We start from the raw sequence: 19,136 nt of genomic DNA, 5'->3' as shown, positions 1-19,136 counted from the left end.
TCCATAAATAACTCAACAAGATTGTGTAGCTAGAGAATCTAGATGTTGCTGCTAGTGTATTTTCCTGCCATTCTTCCATTTATTTTATACGAATGCAGTGGAAACTCATTTATAAACCATATAACAATTACAGCATGGAAACTGGACATCTCGGCCCTTCTAGTCCGTGCCGAAATGGCAATTATCTGTTTGCTTTTCATTTTTAGCCCTGCAACTGTAGCGTCATTGGTTCTGTAGGAGTTGGGTGCAATGTGACGGATGGACACTGCCTTTGTAAACAAGGATTCAGTGGAGAAAAATGCCGCGAGTGTGCCTTTGGATACAGGGATTATCCCCAATGTATCGCCTGTAAGTGCGATCCCAGAGGTACCAGGTCTGAGAAATGTGATCTGGCACAAGGAGTTTGCAGTTGTGAGGAACACACTGGGGTCTGTCCCTGTAAGGTACATTATCATTTACATAACTCTGATACCTAATGAGAACTTGCAACTTTATCCTCTCTCTGTTGTACCTCTCTGCACAGTTCCTTTGTTGGAGACACAAGTGACTGCAAATACGGAAAACTGGAGCAGCACAAAGTACAAGAACAACTCAGTAGGTCAGGCAGCATCTGTGGCGGAAAATGGATAGTCAACATTTCATACCCAGAAACGTCGACTGTCCGTCTCCCCCATAGGTGTTGTCTGATTCAGTGAGTTATTCTAGCTCTTTATGTGTTGCTGGAGTTGAATTTTTCTTGCCTTCTTTATGTCTACGCTCAGAACCGATGGCAAGTGACTTGCCTTCAGCCATATGTGCATTCTGCAGCTCTGTTTTGCAATGAATTGACTTCACATCTTTATGCTTTTCCCTGTGTGGTAGTAGGCCTCCAAGATGGTAGAAAATTCAGGTTAGAAGGAAGCTGATGTATAACATTTAGTACTTGCCATTGTACAAAAAAAGCTGTGTTATGGCAAGGTCTACCTACAACACTGTAGTGTAGAAAACCACAGGTTTAAAGTCCTAACTTCTACCTTGTTTCTGCTAATGATAGGTCCATCTCCCATTCAACCAGATGAAAAAAAAGGAGGGTAATAGGTTGACCTATTGCTATACACCTTAGACACATGGATATATCCATGGCAACAAGTGCTGGCATGGAATCATCAATTTGATGTATTCATAATATAGAAATTTGAAGATCATTACTTCTGTTTTAGGAAACTTAGTTTTTAAATTAAACCTTTTGTTTTCGGAGATTTTCTACAGACTGCTTTGTCTACATTGTCTGATAGTACCTCCCTCTTTCCTGCATTAATACCATGTGTAAAAAGGATCATGTATTATTAAGCATTATTATTATCTGAAGAATTTATAGTTTATAGAATTATATAGAATCTCACAGAATAAACGGTCCCAGCTGCCATATACTGGCATTTTCCTTCTTCGCTACCCCTTTGTTATTTCATCCCTTCACCTAAGCATGGAATTAATTATGTTATTTATTTTACAGTCCGTACAATTCTCCTCTGCCCTTTTCCACCCTCTTAATCTGTTTTTTTTCCAACTAAATGTCACAGTTTTTTTAAAACAAATGGAGCAGAATATTAAATAAAAATTCTACAGTGTTTTGGAAAAAAAGCCCACTTTGATCTGTAGTGCTGAATGTTGTGTAAACCCTTATTTCAGGAAGGTGTTTCTGGTGTTCGTTGCAATGAATGCAAGGCTGGATCATTTGCTCTCAGTCTCCACAACCCAGAAGGCTGTAGTCCCTGTTACTGCTCTGGTGTATCCATTTCCTGCTCAGAACTCCAAGGACTGGTCAGAGTTCCTGTAAGCACACATTCCTAATGTATTGGTATTGGTTTATTATTGTCATATGTACCAAGATGCAGTGAAAAGTTGTCTTGCACTGCACCCTGTTCTTACATCTGAAGTATTTACTCAGTGCATTGAGGTAGAGCAAGGTAAAAGAATAGCAATGCAGAATAGTCTGTAAAAGGTGCAGAGTAAGTACAGTGCAGGAAGACAAAGTGCAAGAGCATAAAGACGGCAGGATAGAAACTGTCCTTGAGCCTGGTGGTCACTGCTTTCAGGCTTTTGAATCTTCTGCCCAATCGGAAAAGGGAAGAGAAAACCTCTGGGGTGAGTGAGGTCTTTGATTATGCTCGCTGACAGACCAGTGCATTGTGGCAGTTGTGAAAGAAACAATTTTCAAAGAGGTTTCTGCAAAGTGTTTAAATGGATAAAACGCTGGCTGTAAATATAAATGTAGTTTATCAGCATTTATGAATTAATTGGACTGAACAGAAAAGTAATGGAATCTCATTCAAGAATATTACTGGGTTTTATTGATAAGACTCAAAGATGCTGGAGAAGTATGAGATATTTCAGCTTTGCACAATGGTGCGCTATGTATTTCAACTCTTGTATTGAAGTAGAATAGAAATTTAACAACATTCACACTTTACATTTGTGTATATATGTATATCTGAAGAGCAGAGATATGTACATTTGTATATATATACACATCTCTCTCTCTCTCTCTCTCTCTCTCTCTATCTATATATATATATATAAATAAAATTTACACTTATTTGGTAGGAACATACCTGAATTTTGGAACAAGTTGCTTAATTCACAAAAGCTAACTGTGCTGAATAGGATACTGACAAATTAGATTAAGTAAATGATATTACTGTTGCCAGTCAAGTACCATTTACGATTGTAGCGAATAAATTTATTCATCAATTCTATGTGCAGATGTGGTAATGGTTTTTGAAAAATACATTGAACCATACTAGAACTTGAGGTGTGCAAAAAATTAAAATAATTATTATAGTTATGTTCAGCATCAGATAACAATGCTCTCTCTCTCTCTCTCTCTCTGTCTATCTATATATATATATATATATACGCATACACACACACACACACACACACACACACACACACACACACACACATACAAATGTTCATGAATGTACGTACCTTTGTATATCTGTACAGCTGACTCTAATGCCTCAACAAGTGATACTGCATGTTGTCAGTCAAGGTAACCTGACTGGAACCACAGAGGGCATCTTCTCTCAGCCTCCAGATATCTTGCTGGATGCTGCACTGGTACAGAAGCACCTCCATAGAGAACCATATTACTGGGCACTACCAACCCAGTTCACAGGAGACAAGGTGAGAAGTATAGATGCATGTAATCCAAAGATGAGCATTGTTTGGTATCAATTGTGGTGCAAATTGTAAGTTAGTAAATCAGTAAAGCATTTAGCAAATAACAGCAGTTTCTCTATGAAGCACTTGCATTGTGTGTCACCAGTTATGGACTTCATCAATCCTGAGCTTAGTCACTACAGTGTTGGAGGCCATGTGTTCCACTGCACAAGCTCTGAGCTCCAGAGTTCCCTTTCTGCCTTTCTACCTCTTGAACAATCTCTTCTCAAATCTTTTGATTTCAGACTTAAATTGGTTAACAGAGCTACAGTCTTCTGCCTTTTGTCATAAGAGAGTTCCACTGTGTTTAAATAAATAATTTTGAGCATTATTCTTGAATAAAGCCTCAATTGTAAGATTATGTTCCCCAGGTTGTAACCCCTGCTAGTGGGGAAAAAAAATCCTCCCATCTGTCTTATCAGTTCCTTTCTGAGTTCTGTGAACTTTAATCATCTATGCTGAGAAAATGCAAGCCTGATTATAACACTTTGAGCCCAGATAACATTCCAGTGAATGTACGTTTCCCTCCTTCCTATCCTTTGTAATGAGCCATGCTCAGAATTGCATTGAAATCCAGATATGGTGAACCATAGTTTTGTGAAACTGTAGGAGAGCTTCAGCCTAGCTCTTCATAGAGGGAAGGTCAGCAACTCATTGGTCTTGTTTTTCAAACCCAGTGGCAGTATGTTATCTCTGATCTTCACTGTCCCTTAATTTTTAACCATTTAAATTTGCATCACCACTTCTTTAATTAGAGCAAATCTCACACTTTCCTGCTCTTGCAGTTTCTTATTAATGATTTTAATTGTTCTGCGCAAGTCATTGGGTTATACTGGACAAAAATAAACCACACAGCTCTCTATATTCATGTTGACTGTCAAATATCCATCTTGACTCACCTCTTTCACCAGCACTTGGACTGTAGCCTTCTCAGCTTTGGTGATTCAGATGCCTATTAAATGTTGTGAGAACAACTCCCTCCACCACGTACTCAGGCAGTGCTTTCATGTTCCAACCCCCTCCACACCTCTTACCCCTAACACTAAACCTATGCCCTCATGTTTAAACACTTTCTACATATCTCTGCTCTTCATAATTTTCTGTACCCTGTTGGTGCTTTCAGCTGATAAGCCCTTAGCTCTAGAATTCTGTCTTCCATTCTGATTGACCCAGTATAGAAAAGATGCTCCTTAAAGCCCACATGTTTGACCAAGCCTTAAGTTATCTTTCTTATATCTTAATATTTCCATATGTGGCTTGGAATCATTTCTTAGTTTAATAATCCTCCAGTAAAATGACTTGGGACATTCCTGCTTCATTAAAAGTGCTACATAAATGTAAGTTATTAATGTTTACATTGAATTTGCCTCTCTCCTGCCCATTTGCATTTATAGTTCGTCAGTGTTGGGTGACTGGCTCAATGCTTAGTCTGTATATGTTCAAAACCTATACATTGGTCACTGTTATAATCCTGCAAGCCTAGCCTACCCAAGTCTTTGATGTGCATAATCTTCTTTCTGCAGCTATTGGCTTATGGAGGGAAGCTAAGATATGCCTTCGCCTATTATGCTCAAGATAGCTCTGTTAACTTGAACCCAGAACCACAAATCATCCTGAAAGGAGGCTACGGCAGTAAAATGGCAATTTACAGGAACATTTCCACTCATACCAATGGACAGCTAAGCCGCCATGACATAGACTTGACTGAGGTAAATCTGCTATCATTTCAGATAAGACGATTAGAAGTTATCTGGTAACATCACGAGTGTTCAGTTGGTGCAAATCAGGGTACCATTTGGTAAATCAAAACTAATCGAAAGATTTTTCTTGTTTCTTTATGAGATTGTGAACATTCCCAATTGCCCTTGAACTCCCCAGGCTGCCTTGTCTTTTGAAGAAGCTCTTGAAAGTCACCCATGTTGTAGGTCTGAAATCTCATGTTAAAGACACCACATTCCAACCCTCTTCCACCACCCCCCCGCCCCCCAAAGGGCACTGGAGAACACATTGGGTTTTTGCAATAATCCAGTCATGTGGCCAATATCAATGTACTTTGTTATTATACCAGATTATTTAATTTGTAAATTGAATTCAAAAATGAGATTTGAACTTGTATCTCTGGCCATTTCACCTCAGGATGACAAAAGTAAAATAGGCAATGCTGGACAAGTTGAGCAATCCAGGCAGCATCTTCAGAGAAAGGACCAGAGTTAATATTTCAGGTTGACAAATATTGCCTTATCTACTGTGTATTTCCAAAGTTTTTCAGTGTTATTTTACACTTCCAGCATCTGCAATATTTTACTTGAAGATTATTTATGCAACAGCACAGCCACTCTGCCACCATCTTTTTAATATTCAAGCCATCAAAAGCTGATTTTTAATATTCCTTAAGTGATAGAAGCCATTCTGTAGGGATCAGCACAGCAAAAGGAAGCATTTTATTAGGGATAAATGAGAAGTGGAGATGCGAAATATTATGGAGCACCTTTGTCACCAGATTATAAACCCTGCTGATCCCTGCTTCCATTAACTATAGTGAAGCTAAACCTCAGGTAGTATATAACATCATGAAACATAAGGTTAGCTGGTTTTTTATCCCTGTCCCAGTCCTTTTCAGTCCCCCTTATTTCTTGTGTTGGCATTTCCTTTTGACAAAATAAAGGACGTCAGAGCTGGCAGAGTCGCTCCTGCACAACACCAGAGACCTGGATTTCATCCTAACTTCTGGTGCAATCTATGCGTACTTTACATGTCCTCCCAGTGACCGTTTGGGTCTCCTCCAGGTGCTTCCTTATCCCAGAGACATGCAAACATGCAGGTTAACCAGCCACAGTGCAACAGAGGAGCAGGCCTTTCAGCCTGCTGTGTCTGAGCTGACCATGAGGCCAAATTAAACTAATCCTACCTACCTGCTCATGATCGTATCTGGTCTACCTACGTGTCCTTTTAATGCCACTTGTCACGTCTGCTTCCACCACTACCACTGGCAGCACATTGCGGCCACCTACCACTCTTCGTGTTAAAGAATTATCATGCACATCTCTTTAATGTGAGACGAGTAGTAAAATCTGTAGGGAGATTAACAACACCTGGATTAATGTAATTTTAGAGAAACTGGGCCAGCACAGACTTGGCAAGCCAAACGGCCTGTGCCATATCTATCTATGACAATCCAAAACTGATCTCATGATCCTCTCTATCCATCACTATATTTTCTATCGCTTTATCTGTTTTATTGGTTTAACCTCAAGGGATGCAATGATCATTAACTCAGCCCTGCATTATAGTGAAGCATCTCATATTTTTAATAACCTTATTTGTAAAGAAATTTGTCCCAATTTACGATTGTTCTGCTGACAATTGTTTATCTTCCTGTTGACCTTCACACACTCAGCTCAAAGAATATGCTTCAGTCTCACATTGTAATTTCTGCTTTGCCACCTTCCCCATCCTAATGCAAATTGTTTTCATGTGATTGATGAAAATGCAAATTTTGTCTTTGAGACTGAAATTCAATTAAAACAGCTTCTGCCTGGCTGGCTAATAGAAGGATCTAATCATTCTGTTTCAAAATTTACTTGAAATCTGCAAATTTCTTAAAGGAGAAGTTCAACCAATCACAAAGCTCATAAAATTTTATCACTTTTTCCAATACACTTTCAATAGCAACTTTAAAAGGGAGCATAAATAATGAGATTGTAACTGAGTGTACTAAAAATCTCACTCACAAAATTGTTCAGTTTATTAAGTTTTGAATGTTTAAGGTTTAATATTTGTGGTGGTTCTGGGCTGATTTACGGACCAATCCAAATTACTGGGAACCATTCCTGATATTCCATTCATCTATTCTGTATTCTATTGTCCTCAGGCGACTCTTCTGGTTTCAGGTCAGTTTCTAACATTAAATGCACTTACGTACATTTTAAATTTGTACTGATAGAATTGGCCCATTGCATCTCAAGCATGAAGGTCACTGGCAGATGTAACTTAGTGTAATTTAGCAAAAGCTTTGTACCTCAGGGCTTTCTGACTATAAACTAATAGCTTGTTTTTTCTTTTCCTCCTCTTTTAAGCTGCCAAATCCCAGTAATGGCTCTTGCCTGTATTGGCAGGCTTGAAATGTTCCTATGCTTTCAGGTCAGGAGCCTTCTGTTCAATGCTAGGGGAGAGAGAGAGAGAGAGAACACCCACAAAATGCTGGGAGAGTTCAGTAGGTCAGGCAGCTTCCATGGAAGGAAACAAAACAGTCAAAGTTTCAGGCCAACACCCTTCATCAGGACTAGTAGAGAGAATTCCTTCCATTCCATTGTGCAGTGGAACTGCAACTCCCACTTCTTCGTAGTGCTGTACTTCGTACTCTGGTCCCATGATGTGAACACCAAAGCCTTCATTGCAAATGTTACTTAATCCAAAGCCACTGCTCCCTCTGCTGTTGAAAGTCCCACTTCTCATTTCAGGATCTTTCACGTCCTCATTCTCAACAAACCCTTGCGTCACAAAATTGCGCAGCTGCTGCTGTGCACAGGGTGCTTCCCTCGGGCTAGGTAGATGGCATTTATCCAGCGCTACAAAGAAGGAATGTACGTGGCAACCAGTGGAACTGCTGCCTCACAGCACCAGACACCCAGGTTCAGTCCTAACCTCCAGTGCTGTCTGTGTGGAATTTGCATGCTTTCCTTGTGACAGTGTTGGATTCCTCCTGGTGCTTCAGCTTCCTTCAGTATCCCAAAGATAAGACAATTGGTACATTCAGTGGCTGCTATAAATTGCCCCAGTGTCTAAGTGAGTGGTAGGATCTGTAGAGAGTTGATGGAACGTGAGAGATAATAATGAGATTATTGTAAATGAGTTGTTAGTATGGACACAGTGGGCTCAAAGCCTCTATGACTTTGATTCTTAACATCTAAAAATGGAGAGCTACCAAAAACTAAACTGCAATTAAAACATAAAATGCTGGAAGATCTCAGGTGGTCACACAGCATCTGTGCGGAAAAAAGAACAGAAGCTTGCTTTTTAGGCTGAGGGCTTTTCTTCTGCATTATTTTGTGACCCCTGCAGCCACTGTGGTATTTTGCTACACACATCAAAGTTCACCAGCAACTTTGATGTGTGTTGCTTGAATTTCCAGCATCTGCAGAATTCCTGTTGTTTGTGGTATTTTGCTGTTGGAGTAGAAGTCCATAAAAACAAGATGGTGAACTAGTAGTGTTATTGATCTACACTTATTTTAGACATCTAAATGGAAGTGTGAAATTCATATAGCAGACATTTCAGAAAGCAGTGTAACACTACCTTAATTTGACCCGTTCAGTCACTTTGGATGACTGATCAAATGTTCAAGTGTTTAAAGGGAGTATATACTTGCTGAACTCAGCTCAGTGTTTTAATATCCTAGACTTTAGTTGGAGCTGCCACCTTTCTGCTAGCTCCTCATTCTTTTAGCTTGGAAGTGCTCACGGGCTGGCCCAGTGAATATTGTCCTTGCTTCTGTTCTTGATAGATTTTGGATTATATTAAACAACATACATGCACCACATCGCTATAACCAGAGATGATCACTTTTGCTTTTGGACCTATAGCTTCTGTCAAGTTGCCGAATACATTTTATTTTCTGACCAAAAAAAAACCTTCCAAACTTTTGAAAAGTGCATATTTCTTCTCTCAGGCTCCGATAAAATGAAGTTGAACTGTATTCAATTCTGAAGTGGATAGTGACCATCAAGTCAAAGCTGTGAAGAAGCAGTACATACCTCAGTTGCGATGTAAAACAATTACTCCCTCAGCGAGAAAGGCCATTTGGATCCACAGATCAGTGAGCGAGGAACTGTTATGCTCTTACACTCTCCTTTACCATAGTTCATTGGATTGAATGCTGCAGTTTTTCTCTGCGGAACACTTGAGCTACATCAAAGATTTGAAATGTAGTAAAATTAACAGTCACATTAAGAATTTATAAGCCCATTTATTCTAAAAAAAACTGCACAATACAGAAATTAATTACTGAAAGAAGATTCTCCCAAGTGTTGAAGTGTTGATCTGTGAACACTTATTTCAACACTCTATTAATTACAGGGCATGAGGAATTTTACTATTGAGTCTAATAAAGTCAATGGACCCAGATCGCAAGACGCTGCTCATTAAAGAAATAGGAACTTTCGTGTGAATAAAGCAATGTTGAATCTTTTTTACCATACTGTTTTTCTCTTCATCTTGTTATCTGCCTGAAGTAAGTTGTGTTTTTTTTTAAAGACTTGCTTCCAAATCAATTTTGTGGGTTTTCAGGTTGGTTAATTGACCATAGTGTGGAGTAGAATGAAAAAGCTGATGAGAATGTGGGGACTCAAGATTGCTGGCATAAAGTTTGTCAGAGCTCCTGTCCTTCAGATGAAGGCATATTCTGAAACCTCATCTGCCCTCTGAGATGGGCAAAGGCCCTGAGCACTCATTCATTGCCTGTCCTGATCCAACCACGTAGATGCCAAGGCCAGTAAACTTCATCAATGCTTTTTCCTCAGAAGGCTAAAGAAATGTTGCTTGTCCTGGACAACCCTTGCTAATTTTATCATTGCACCATAGAAAGCGTTACCTGTGGATGGTTAATGGCTAGGTTTAACAACTGCTCTGCACATGACTACAAAAAACTGCAGAGAGTTATGGACACAGCTCAGCACATCACAGGAACCAACCTCCGTACTATGGACTCCATCTGTACTTTGCATCAGTAAAGCAGCCAGCGTAATCAAAGACCCTGGACATTCTCATTTCCTTCTTCCAACAGGCAGAAGACATAAAAGCATGAAAGCACGTACTGTATCACCAGGCTCAGGGACAGTTTCTATCTCACTGTTAAGGAGTTCCCTACTTCGATATGATCCTGCATTTTATTGTTTACCTGCACTGCACTTCCTCTGTAGCTATTACACTTAAATCTGCATCGTTCTTGTTTTACCTTAATATACTCTGTAATTACCTGAACTGTATAAACAGTATGCAAAACAGTCTTTTCAATTTCAGTAGCTGTGACAGTAATAAATCAATTTAATACCAATTCCAATTTAAATTCAAAACAGAGTAATGGAGTCCCTGTTAGCCTGGCTACTACCTATACTTCAGTTAACAGTACTAAACTCAGAATACTATCATGCTGCTGTGTCCAAGTTAGCTGTACGCTACAAGGAGAATGATATAGCATACAGTCATTGCCATGAAACAATTTGAATGTTCTGATCAGGATGTGAATGGTGCTTTTGAATGCAATGCTTTGAACGCTAAGCATGATTTTGCTAATTGCTGAAGAGCTTTTATTCAAAAGAGACAGCTTGTACTTTGAAATTTTTCCTATTTGGACCATCTTTGTTCCACTAGCTTCATTCAGATTCAGGAGCTTAATACGTCTTTTTGAAAACCATCTTTTACCAGGTGTGGTGCATTTCTTGTTTTCAGCAGGGCAGGGGCAAAGGTTTTAATATTCCATTGTGGGAACCTCAGACTCATCCATGGATGGTGTAGGTGGAGGCGGGTCGGGGTGATCTGTGAAGTGATGTGCCCATTGTACCACTTACACAGAGCTGTTTGCTTCTCATGCTTGGCCTCAAGGATCTCAATTTCACTACCAGTGCTTCTCTACTCTGAGCAAATAAGGGCCAGAGATTTCCTGGAATCAGTAGGTAACTTTGACTTTTCACAGAGGCCCTGTATAGATCCTTGAATTTATCTTTTGTTTGCTGATAACCTCCATGTGACAGAATGTGTCCTGGAAATGTTTTATGGGGATACCCAAGTTGTTTGTAGCCCAACATTTTTTTAAGTTTGTGTCACCAAAGATAAGAAACCTGATTTTTAATAAAAGCTTTCCTCTACCTGCTGAAAACAAGAAGTGTACCAGACCTGTGAAAAGACTGTGAAACTGAATCTGAAAGAAGCTGATGAAATAAAGATGATCCAAACAGAACAGCCTTCAAAAATACAGGCTGTACAAAAATCGTGCTTGATGCACTTAGTAGTGAGCCATGTTGTGCTTTCCAGAAATATGTGAAGATGGATCTACACTTGGACAAAGTTAGCTCTGGTGTCACAGAGGTTCAAAGTCACGAACCCTGAACTGTGGAGAAAAGCGGTTAGCCCAGCTGTGTTCTACAGTTTGAAAATGTAAACATACATTTGACCAGGATGTGAACAGCATTTTGCTTAGAGTAAAACTGGCTGCTGACACAATCTTTGTAGGCTCAGATACAAGCATAATGAACTGGCAAAGGCACTGAGGAATTATAAGACCATAAGATACAGGAGCAGAAATTAGGCCATTTGGTCCATCGAGTCTGCTCCACCATTTCATCACGGCTGATCCATTTCCCTCTCAGCTCCAATCTCCTATCTTCTCTTCATTTCCCTTCATGCCCTGACTAATCAAGAATCTATCAACCTCTGCCGTAAATATACCCAACGACTTCGCCTCCACAGGCACCTGTGGCAACGAATTCCACAGATTCACCACTCTCTGGGTAAAGAAATTCATCCTCATAGCCATTCTAACTGGACACCTCTCTATTTTGAGGCTGTGTCCTATGGTCTTAGACTTCCTCACCATGGGAAACATCCTCTACAAATCAACTCTATTTATGGCCTTACACCATTGGATAGATTTCAATGAGATCCCCTCCCCCTCACTCTTCTGAATTATGACATGTTTGGCCTTCAATTTGAATGAGAAATAACCTTTGATTGGGGTTGCCATGATGGCACTGTTATAATGGTGAGGAAAACCATGAGGTGCATGATATCTCCCCACCCCTCCTTCCACCACCTTGCCCAAAGCAAGAAATGTAAAACTCAGCTTTATAAGGCAGTTTTCAAAAACGTCAAGCTCCTGAAAATAGGTGAAGTCAGTGGGTCAAAGATGATCCCAACAGGGCAATCTTCAAAAATATAGGCTGCCTCTTTCAAATTAAAGCTCTTCAGAAATTGGTTGGATCATGCTTAATATTGTATTTAAGTAGCACCAATCACATCCCTATCTGAACATCCCAAGTTGCTTTGTGTTGTACCGCCTCAGTTCTAACGTTCAGCTAATTTGCACGTGGCAAACTCTCACCAACAGCAGCATGATAGTATCGGTATTTTAGTGGTGTTAACTGAGCGATATGAAATGGCCAGGTTATGAGGTATCCATTGCTTGCCTTTTATTGAAAGAGTGCTCTGGGTCTTTTCTCCACCTCAGAGGACAGATGAGACTTGGATTCTGCCTTCATCTGAATGACAGAAGCTCTGATGATCTTTGTGTCATCAACCAAGATTTCTCGAGTCCCCACATTCTCATTGACTACCTCATACCAGGGCAATTTTCCGTCAGCCAAAGCCAATTAACTTGCAAACCCGCAAGTCTTTGCAATGTGAGAGGAAGCTGGCTCATCCAGAGGAGACTTGTGGTCATAGGGAGAACATGGAAACTCCACACAGTTGGCACTTGAGGTCAGGATTGAACACTGTTTTCAGGTGCTTTGAGGTTGCACCTCGAAGAGCTACATCAATGTATCACCAGAACTCAGCTATTTGAACCACCTGCCTCACAAACCAAAATGCAACCAGCTAAACACTACCCAGTTCCCTTTTGCTAACAGTTTTGATCAACTGCAATCTCTTTTTTATTTTGGCAGCATGAATGGAAATATTTCAATTCATCATCTGACAAACATGTCTCACGCACTGACTTCATGTCTGTGCTCAGCAACATTGAATACCTCCTGGTTAAGGCTTCCTACGGCAATGGACTCCAGCAAAGCAGGTGAGCAGTGGAGCCAGAGTCGATTATAAGTGTGGGGATTTAATGGTTTTTGCCAAGGTGATTATTGTTCTTAGAAAAGTAGAAGCATCACATGTCTTTATAAAAAAGGTGATTATGTGCATCATCTGGAACTCTTTCTTCCCTCTGTGTCACCAAGGAAGAGAATCAATTAAACATTAATTTGTCATTCCAACAGCTGGATCAAAAGTCACAGAGAAAGGATTTGAAATTCGAATTGCATGACTTGAATAAGACCAAGGGAGCAGCAATTACCACTGCTTGCAGATCACAGTGTTGGACTTGTTGTAAAATAATAACAATGTTCACTAATTCTACCATTTTGGCCAGGACAAATGGCCAGTTCGAAACCTTTGGTGGCGTTGATATTTCATAACAAATGCATACATCAAACTGAGCTGAATACATCGAATGAGAGTTTATCGAAGTGGCAGGTCCAGGTCTGAGAGCAAGGAAAGACCCGCTGTTTGGCCATTTTAAGTGCCGGGCCTGATTGCAAAGGTCGGGGTGTCAGGGCCGGAGGAGATGTTCAGCTCATTGCTCCATGAGGTTTACTTATCCCTGCGCTGAATTGAAGCTGTGGCCTGCAACAAATGGACTCCTGGACCTGCTGTGACTGGCTTCGTGGCTGTAGAGTCACTTTTGTGAACTTCATGTCTGAATGTTATTTGCTTGCTTTTATTGTTGATATGATTTGGTTTTTTTCCTGCATATTAGATGTATGACAGCCTCTATTTTTAATGGATTTTATTGGGTTTCTTCGTTTTGTGACTGCCTGTAAGGAGCCTAATCTCAAGGTTGCGTATGGTATACAAACTTTGAACTTTGAAAAGAAGCTCAGAATGCACTACACATCAAACCTTGAAGTGGATTGGTTACAGCAGCAGAAGACTATGAAGGAACACTTAGTGTGCATCCAGCTGTGTCCTTCAGGAGGCATGAAACAGCACATCCTGACGACTTCCCCATCATTTTAGGGGATTTTAACCAGGCCAGCTTGATAAAGTCACTAATTAATTATTATCAACGAATCACCTGTAGTGCCAGAGGAAATAACACACTGGACCGCTGTTACACTAAGTTCAAGAGTGCCTACCGTGCCATTAGATGCCCAGCCTTTGGTAAGTCTGATCACCTGGCTGTACTTCTACTCCCTGAGTATGAGAGGAGACTGAAGACTGCAGCACCAGTAGTGAGGACCAAGAAGGGGTGGACCAGGGAGGCAGGAGCACTTATAGGACTGCTTTGAATCAATGGACTGGACTGTGTTCAGGGAGTCATCTTCGAGCCTGAATAAGTATGCCACACTTGTCATGAACTTTATTGAATCCTGTGGGGATGACTTACTGTACATTCCCAAACCAAAAGCTGTGGATATACCAGGAGGTTCATAGTCTGCTGAGGGTTAGGTCTGTGGCATTTAAGTCTGGTGATCCAGGTCTGTATAAGAAAACCAGGTATGACTTGCGAAGGGCTATTTCAAGACCCAAGAAACAATTCCGGGAGAGGTTGGATGTCAATTCTGGCAGAGTTAGCAAGACATCCTACAAAGCAAAACCCAATATCATGTAAACAAAGAGATTTCAGCTTCAAAATCATGCTTGCAGTCCTGGGAATTCAGGACAGTTGATTTTCTACTTGTTATCTATGTCTTTCCTGCTGCAATGGTAAGGAGATTGCCCAGATTCCTCATCTCTATCGATGAGAAGTATATACAGGTCAACCTTCACTAATCTGGCACCATTGGGACCTGAGGAGTGCCGGATTCGTGAAAATGCCGAATTACAGAAGGATCACATTAAGCATAATCAGTGCCAGATTATCGAAGGAACCGGATTACAGGTAGTCAGATTAGTGAAGGTCGACCTGTATATTGATCAGCTGGAGCCCCTCCAGACAACTCCTGGCAATATTGGCAGGTGAGCTGTTCGTTATCAAGCACATCGCTTGGTACAGGAAACTGGGACAACCATCCGGCCAACAAGGTAAGTTCACCAGGATATGGGGTGGTGCGTTTATGGGTGCAGCAGATAGGAAGGTCTCAAGGCAGCAGCAATTACTGTTACTGTTTGATCAACAACAGCCAAATCAATTCCAGTCTGCTTAATACTTATTATCAATTACCTGGAGAAATGGGCTTCATAATTCAGAACTGGCTTATTATTAGTTTATTCATTTAATATGTTCACTCATATCAAGGTATGATGAAAACCCTGCCTTGCAGGCCATCCACACAGATTATTTTGTTACAACAGTGCATTGAGGTAGTACAAGGTAAAACAATAACAAAATGTAGAATAAAGTGTTACAGTTACAAAGAAAATGTAGTGCAGGTAGACCAAGAAGTTCAAGGCCATAATAAGGTAGATTATAATACGGTTATTGAAAATAATGATATGATATGACAAAAGCTCAGATATTAGAAACTCTTGCAGAATACACACATTTCTTTTGTAGTTCTTGTGTCTTGTGCATCTTGTAGATAAACCTTACCTGGGCATCTCCACTATAATGTTCACTCAAAACCATTCGAAGAATTTGGTATCTTTATTTAATAAAGCAATGAGCATTACCTTGTAATATCATATGAGTGGAAGTAAACTTAGTTAAAATATGTTTTTTTTTTCATTTTCCCAGAATTTCTAATATCTCAATGGACATTGCAATGGAGAAAGATGAAACTTTTGCTGTTAGGGAAAATGCAAGTCAGATTGAGATCTGTGACTGTCCTTCAGGATATGCAGGTCTCTCGTGCCAGGTATCGATCACTCTGCACTTTATATATGAATATAAGGATTAGAAGTAGAAATAAGCCATTTGGCCCAGCTGATATTCAATTAGACCAATGACACTTTCAATGGCTTGTCCATACTGCAAAAGTATAAGCTCAGTCTGCTTAATCTCTGCTAAGTGGACAATCAGCTCTATCCCACAAATTAATCTGATGAACCTCCATGCTTCTTCTATTATGAGCATGTCTTTCCTTGGGTTGACAGACAAGACCAGTACACACTTTCCAGGTGCTTTCTCACCAGAGCAGATATAATGACAGCTAGCCATCTTTGCTCTTGTGCACAAATCATTGTGCAGTTAAAGACTGACATCCCATTTGCCTTCATGATGCTTTCTGTATGTGTATGTTAATTTTCAGTGATTAGTATAAGAGGCTATTCACATTCCTCTGAACACTTAATATCTTCCAATCTCCTGCTATTTGGAAAATGCTCTGCTTTTCTATCTTTATTGTTGAAGTGGATGATTTCACAGTTTTCTACATTAAATTCCATCTGCCTATTCACTTGTCTCCACCTACCTGAACCCGATTTGCATCCTCTTCTCAGCCCATGTTGCCATTTTGCTTTGTTTCACCAGCAAAGTTAGATACATTATGCTTGTCTTCTCCCGCCCCAGACCAAAAGTAAATACATATTAATTTACATTCAGTCCATTAGTCAACCCTCAATCCACACCAGTCTGTTACCCCACAATCCTACGTGCTCTGATTTTGTTTAATATTCTCTTCTGTGCCACTCATTGAAAGCGAAAGGTAAGCTACGTCACATCCATGGTTCATCCTCATCTATTCTCTTTCATCTGGTAACGGAATTGCAAGGCATCTGACTACAAGACCTTGCAACAGATTTTGCTCTCAGCAATGTCAAGGACCTCTCCCATCCATCCCACAATCTCTTTGGGCTCCTACCATCAGGCAGAAGGTACCTCAGTATAACAACGAGCTCTGTTAGGCTGTGAGACATTTGAACACACTGCTGCCACCCAGTACACATTATTTATGACAGCACTAGAAGCGTTAAACTGCTGTATGTTTTAACTGTGTCGTATGTGCACTTTACATCAGCTTGTACATCTACAGAGTACCTTTTTATCTGTTAATATTATTCTGTTAATATTATTTTATGTTCTGCATGTGATATATGTACTGTGGTTTGCACCTTGGCCCCTAAGGAACATGGTTTTGTTTAGCTGTATGCATGTGTACGGTTGAATGACAATAATCTTGAACTTGAACTTGATTTAACCTAAGAAAAAGAAATCTGTCAAACATAGCCTCTCTTCCATAATTCCACATTGGCTCTGCCCAATACTCTCTTTATTATCCAAATGTCCTGTTGCCACCTCCTTAATAATAGGTTCTATTTTTATCCTCAACAACTGCAATGAGTGCAATTCTGGGTGCCACAGTACAGGAAAGATGTGATTAACCCAGAAAGGATGCTAAAAAGATTCAGAAGAATGTTCTTTGGACTACAGGGACTGAGTTCTAAGGAGAGACTGGATTGGTTGAGTCTGTTTTCCTGGAATGAAGTGGGGTGATGCGTGACCTTCTAGAGCAGGGGCTCCCAACCTGAGTTCCACAGACTCCTTGCTTAGTGGTATTGATCCATGGCATAAAAAAGATTGTGAACCCCTGTTCTTAAGGGTAATAAAATTATGAGTGGCATGGACAGGCTATATAGTCACTTTTTCCCAGGGTTGGAGAGAGTTTAAAAATAGAAGGCGTAGATCTGTGGCATGAAAGGAAGCTTTAAAGGTGATCGAAAGAACAAGTTTTTTTACACAGAGAGTATTGGGCATGTGGAATGGGATGCTAGAGGAGGTGGAAGAGACATGTACAAATACAATATTCAAAAAACATCTGGACAGGTATGTGAACAGGAGAAGTTGAGGGATCATGCATGCAAGTGGAATTAGCATGGACTGGCATGTTGGTCGGCATGGACGATTTAAGCTGAAGGGTCTGTTTCTGTGCTGTATGACTCTGTATAACTGGCAGTATAATTTAGTTCCTCCAGTTCTTCAGCATTCTCTGATCATACCAAGGATGTAGGTAGTAGACAGGAAATGAATGGAGCTCTGCTTACAAAGAAATGGGTGTCAGCTCTTTATTGCCATTAGAAAGATGAAGTGTTAATTTTATGCCATTAAATTGATGGTGGTTTATTTATCATAATTCTAATGGTACTGCAGCTAGAGTGGTAATGGGCTACCTTGTTAGAGTTATGAACAATAAAAAGTAACAGCTCATTATTTGCTAATTTTCTGCAACTTTCATATTGTGACCTAAGGTTTCTACTGACGCAGCGTATTTACAGCATTCTCAGTATTTTGCCTTTGTGATACACTTAAGCAACCCTCTAGTGAAGTTAGTGTAAAGCAAACAATCCATCCCCTCAATTTCCCCAGCTAGATAGAATGAGTTTAAATCATATCCTGTCACTTGTTAGTAAATCTGTATATAATGGTTTCTCTTTTTTTCTCTCTCGAAGGAATGTGCTCCAGGATTTTACAGACAGAAGATGACAAATGGCCCTCACCCTCCTCTGTGTGTCCCATGCCAGTGTCACAACCACAGTTCTGCCTGTGACCTTGATACAGGCAAATGTCAAGTAGGTGGCTTTTAGAGATGGATGCATTCATTGTGATGAGTGTGAAAAGTTAGCCCTAAAGCAAATATGATTTTGGAAATCCCTTCCAGTTTGTTAATAAACAGTTTATTTAACCTTTGTTACTGAGGAAAGGCAGGATTTACACAATTCTCAAATGTAGGCATTTTGAGTATTTATTCAGGCTACATTACTCTTTTAACAGGAAGTAGAACTGATGCTCAGTGGTTATGCAAGCTGTTTTCCCAAATATCATTCTTGCAGTTAGTGATGCAGTGAAATTCTTTATTATCATTGGCTGTCTCCCCTCTTGATATTTCTTTCCTGTTCCCAATTTCTTAGGCGGTTGGTGATTATATCTACGTCTGGCCAAAGTGTATTGATGCTGATCAGAGCTGGAATACTCTGTGCTTCTTCTGTTTTAGGGTAGTTGCTTTCTATTACAAGTCAAATAGCAAAAAAGTAACTGCCGTGGGTTACTGGACCACTTCCCTTTATTTTTCTCCCTGGAAGATGCTAACACTGAAGATGCTCTAGGAGCTGAGTAACACTGAGGAATGTTATGTAGGAACATAGAAGTAAACCCATCACCCATTCAAAATCATTTCCCCCTTTGTACCCAATGTATTCCCTTCAAATATCTTGAAAGCTTCATTCATATAATTCTTTTCCACCTCTCATTTTTGTAATTTTGCCTCATACTTTAACCAATTCAAAGGTTATTT

The 19,136-nt window shown here is 40.1% G+C and overlaps 1 protein-coding gene across 1 annotated transcript in view; it reads left to right on the top strand.

The window, feature by feature from the left end:
- Positions 1 to 19,136, top strand: part of lama1 (laminin, alpha 1) — a 349,617-nt gene that overhangs the window by 190,015 nt on the left and 140,466 nt on the right. The window contains exons 23-29 of the mRNA XM_063058896.1: positions 207 to 443; positions 1,669 to 1,812; positions 2,989 to 3,168; positions 4,728 to 4,913; positions 12,861 to 12,988; positions 15,644 to 15,764; positions 18,295 to 18,414. Of these exons, the coding sequence (XP_062914966.1) occupies positions 207 to 443; positions 1,669 to 1,812; positions 2,989 to 3,168; positions 4,728 to 4,913; positions 12,861 to 12,988; positions 15,644 to 15,764; positions 18,295 to 18,414 (1,116 nt within the window). The remainder of the gene's footprint in view (positions 1 to 206; positions 444 to 1,668; positions 1,813 to 2,988; positions 3,169 to 4,727; positions 4,914 to 12,860; positions 12,989 to 15,643; positions 15,765 to 18,294; positions 18,415 to 19,136) is intronic.

This window comes from Mobula hypostoma, chromosome 1 (assembly GCF_963921235.1).
Source record: "Mobula hypostoma chromosome 1, sMobHyp1.1, whole genome shotgun sequence".
NCBI classification, from domain to species: Eukaryota; Metazoa; Chordata; class Chondrichthyes; order Myliobatiformes; family Myliobatidae; genus Mobula; species Mobula hypostoma.
Note: the sequence above shows the minus strand (reverse complement) of the source record. Positions and strands in the feature narration are given on the sequence as shown.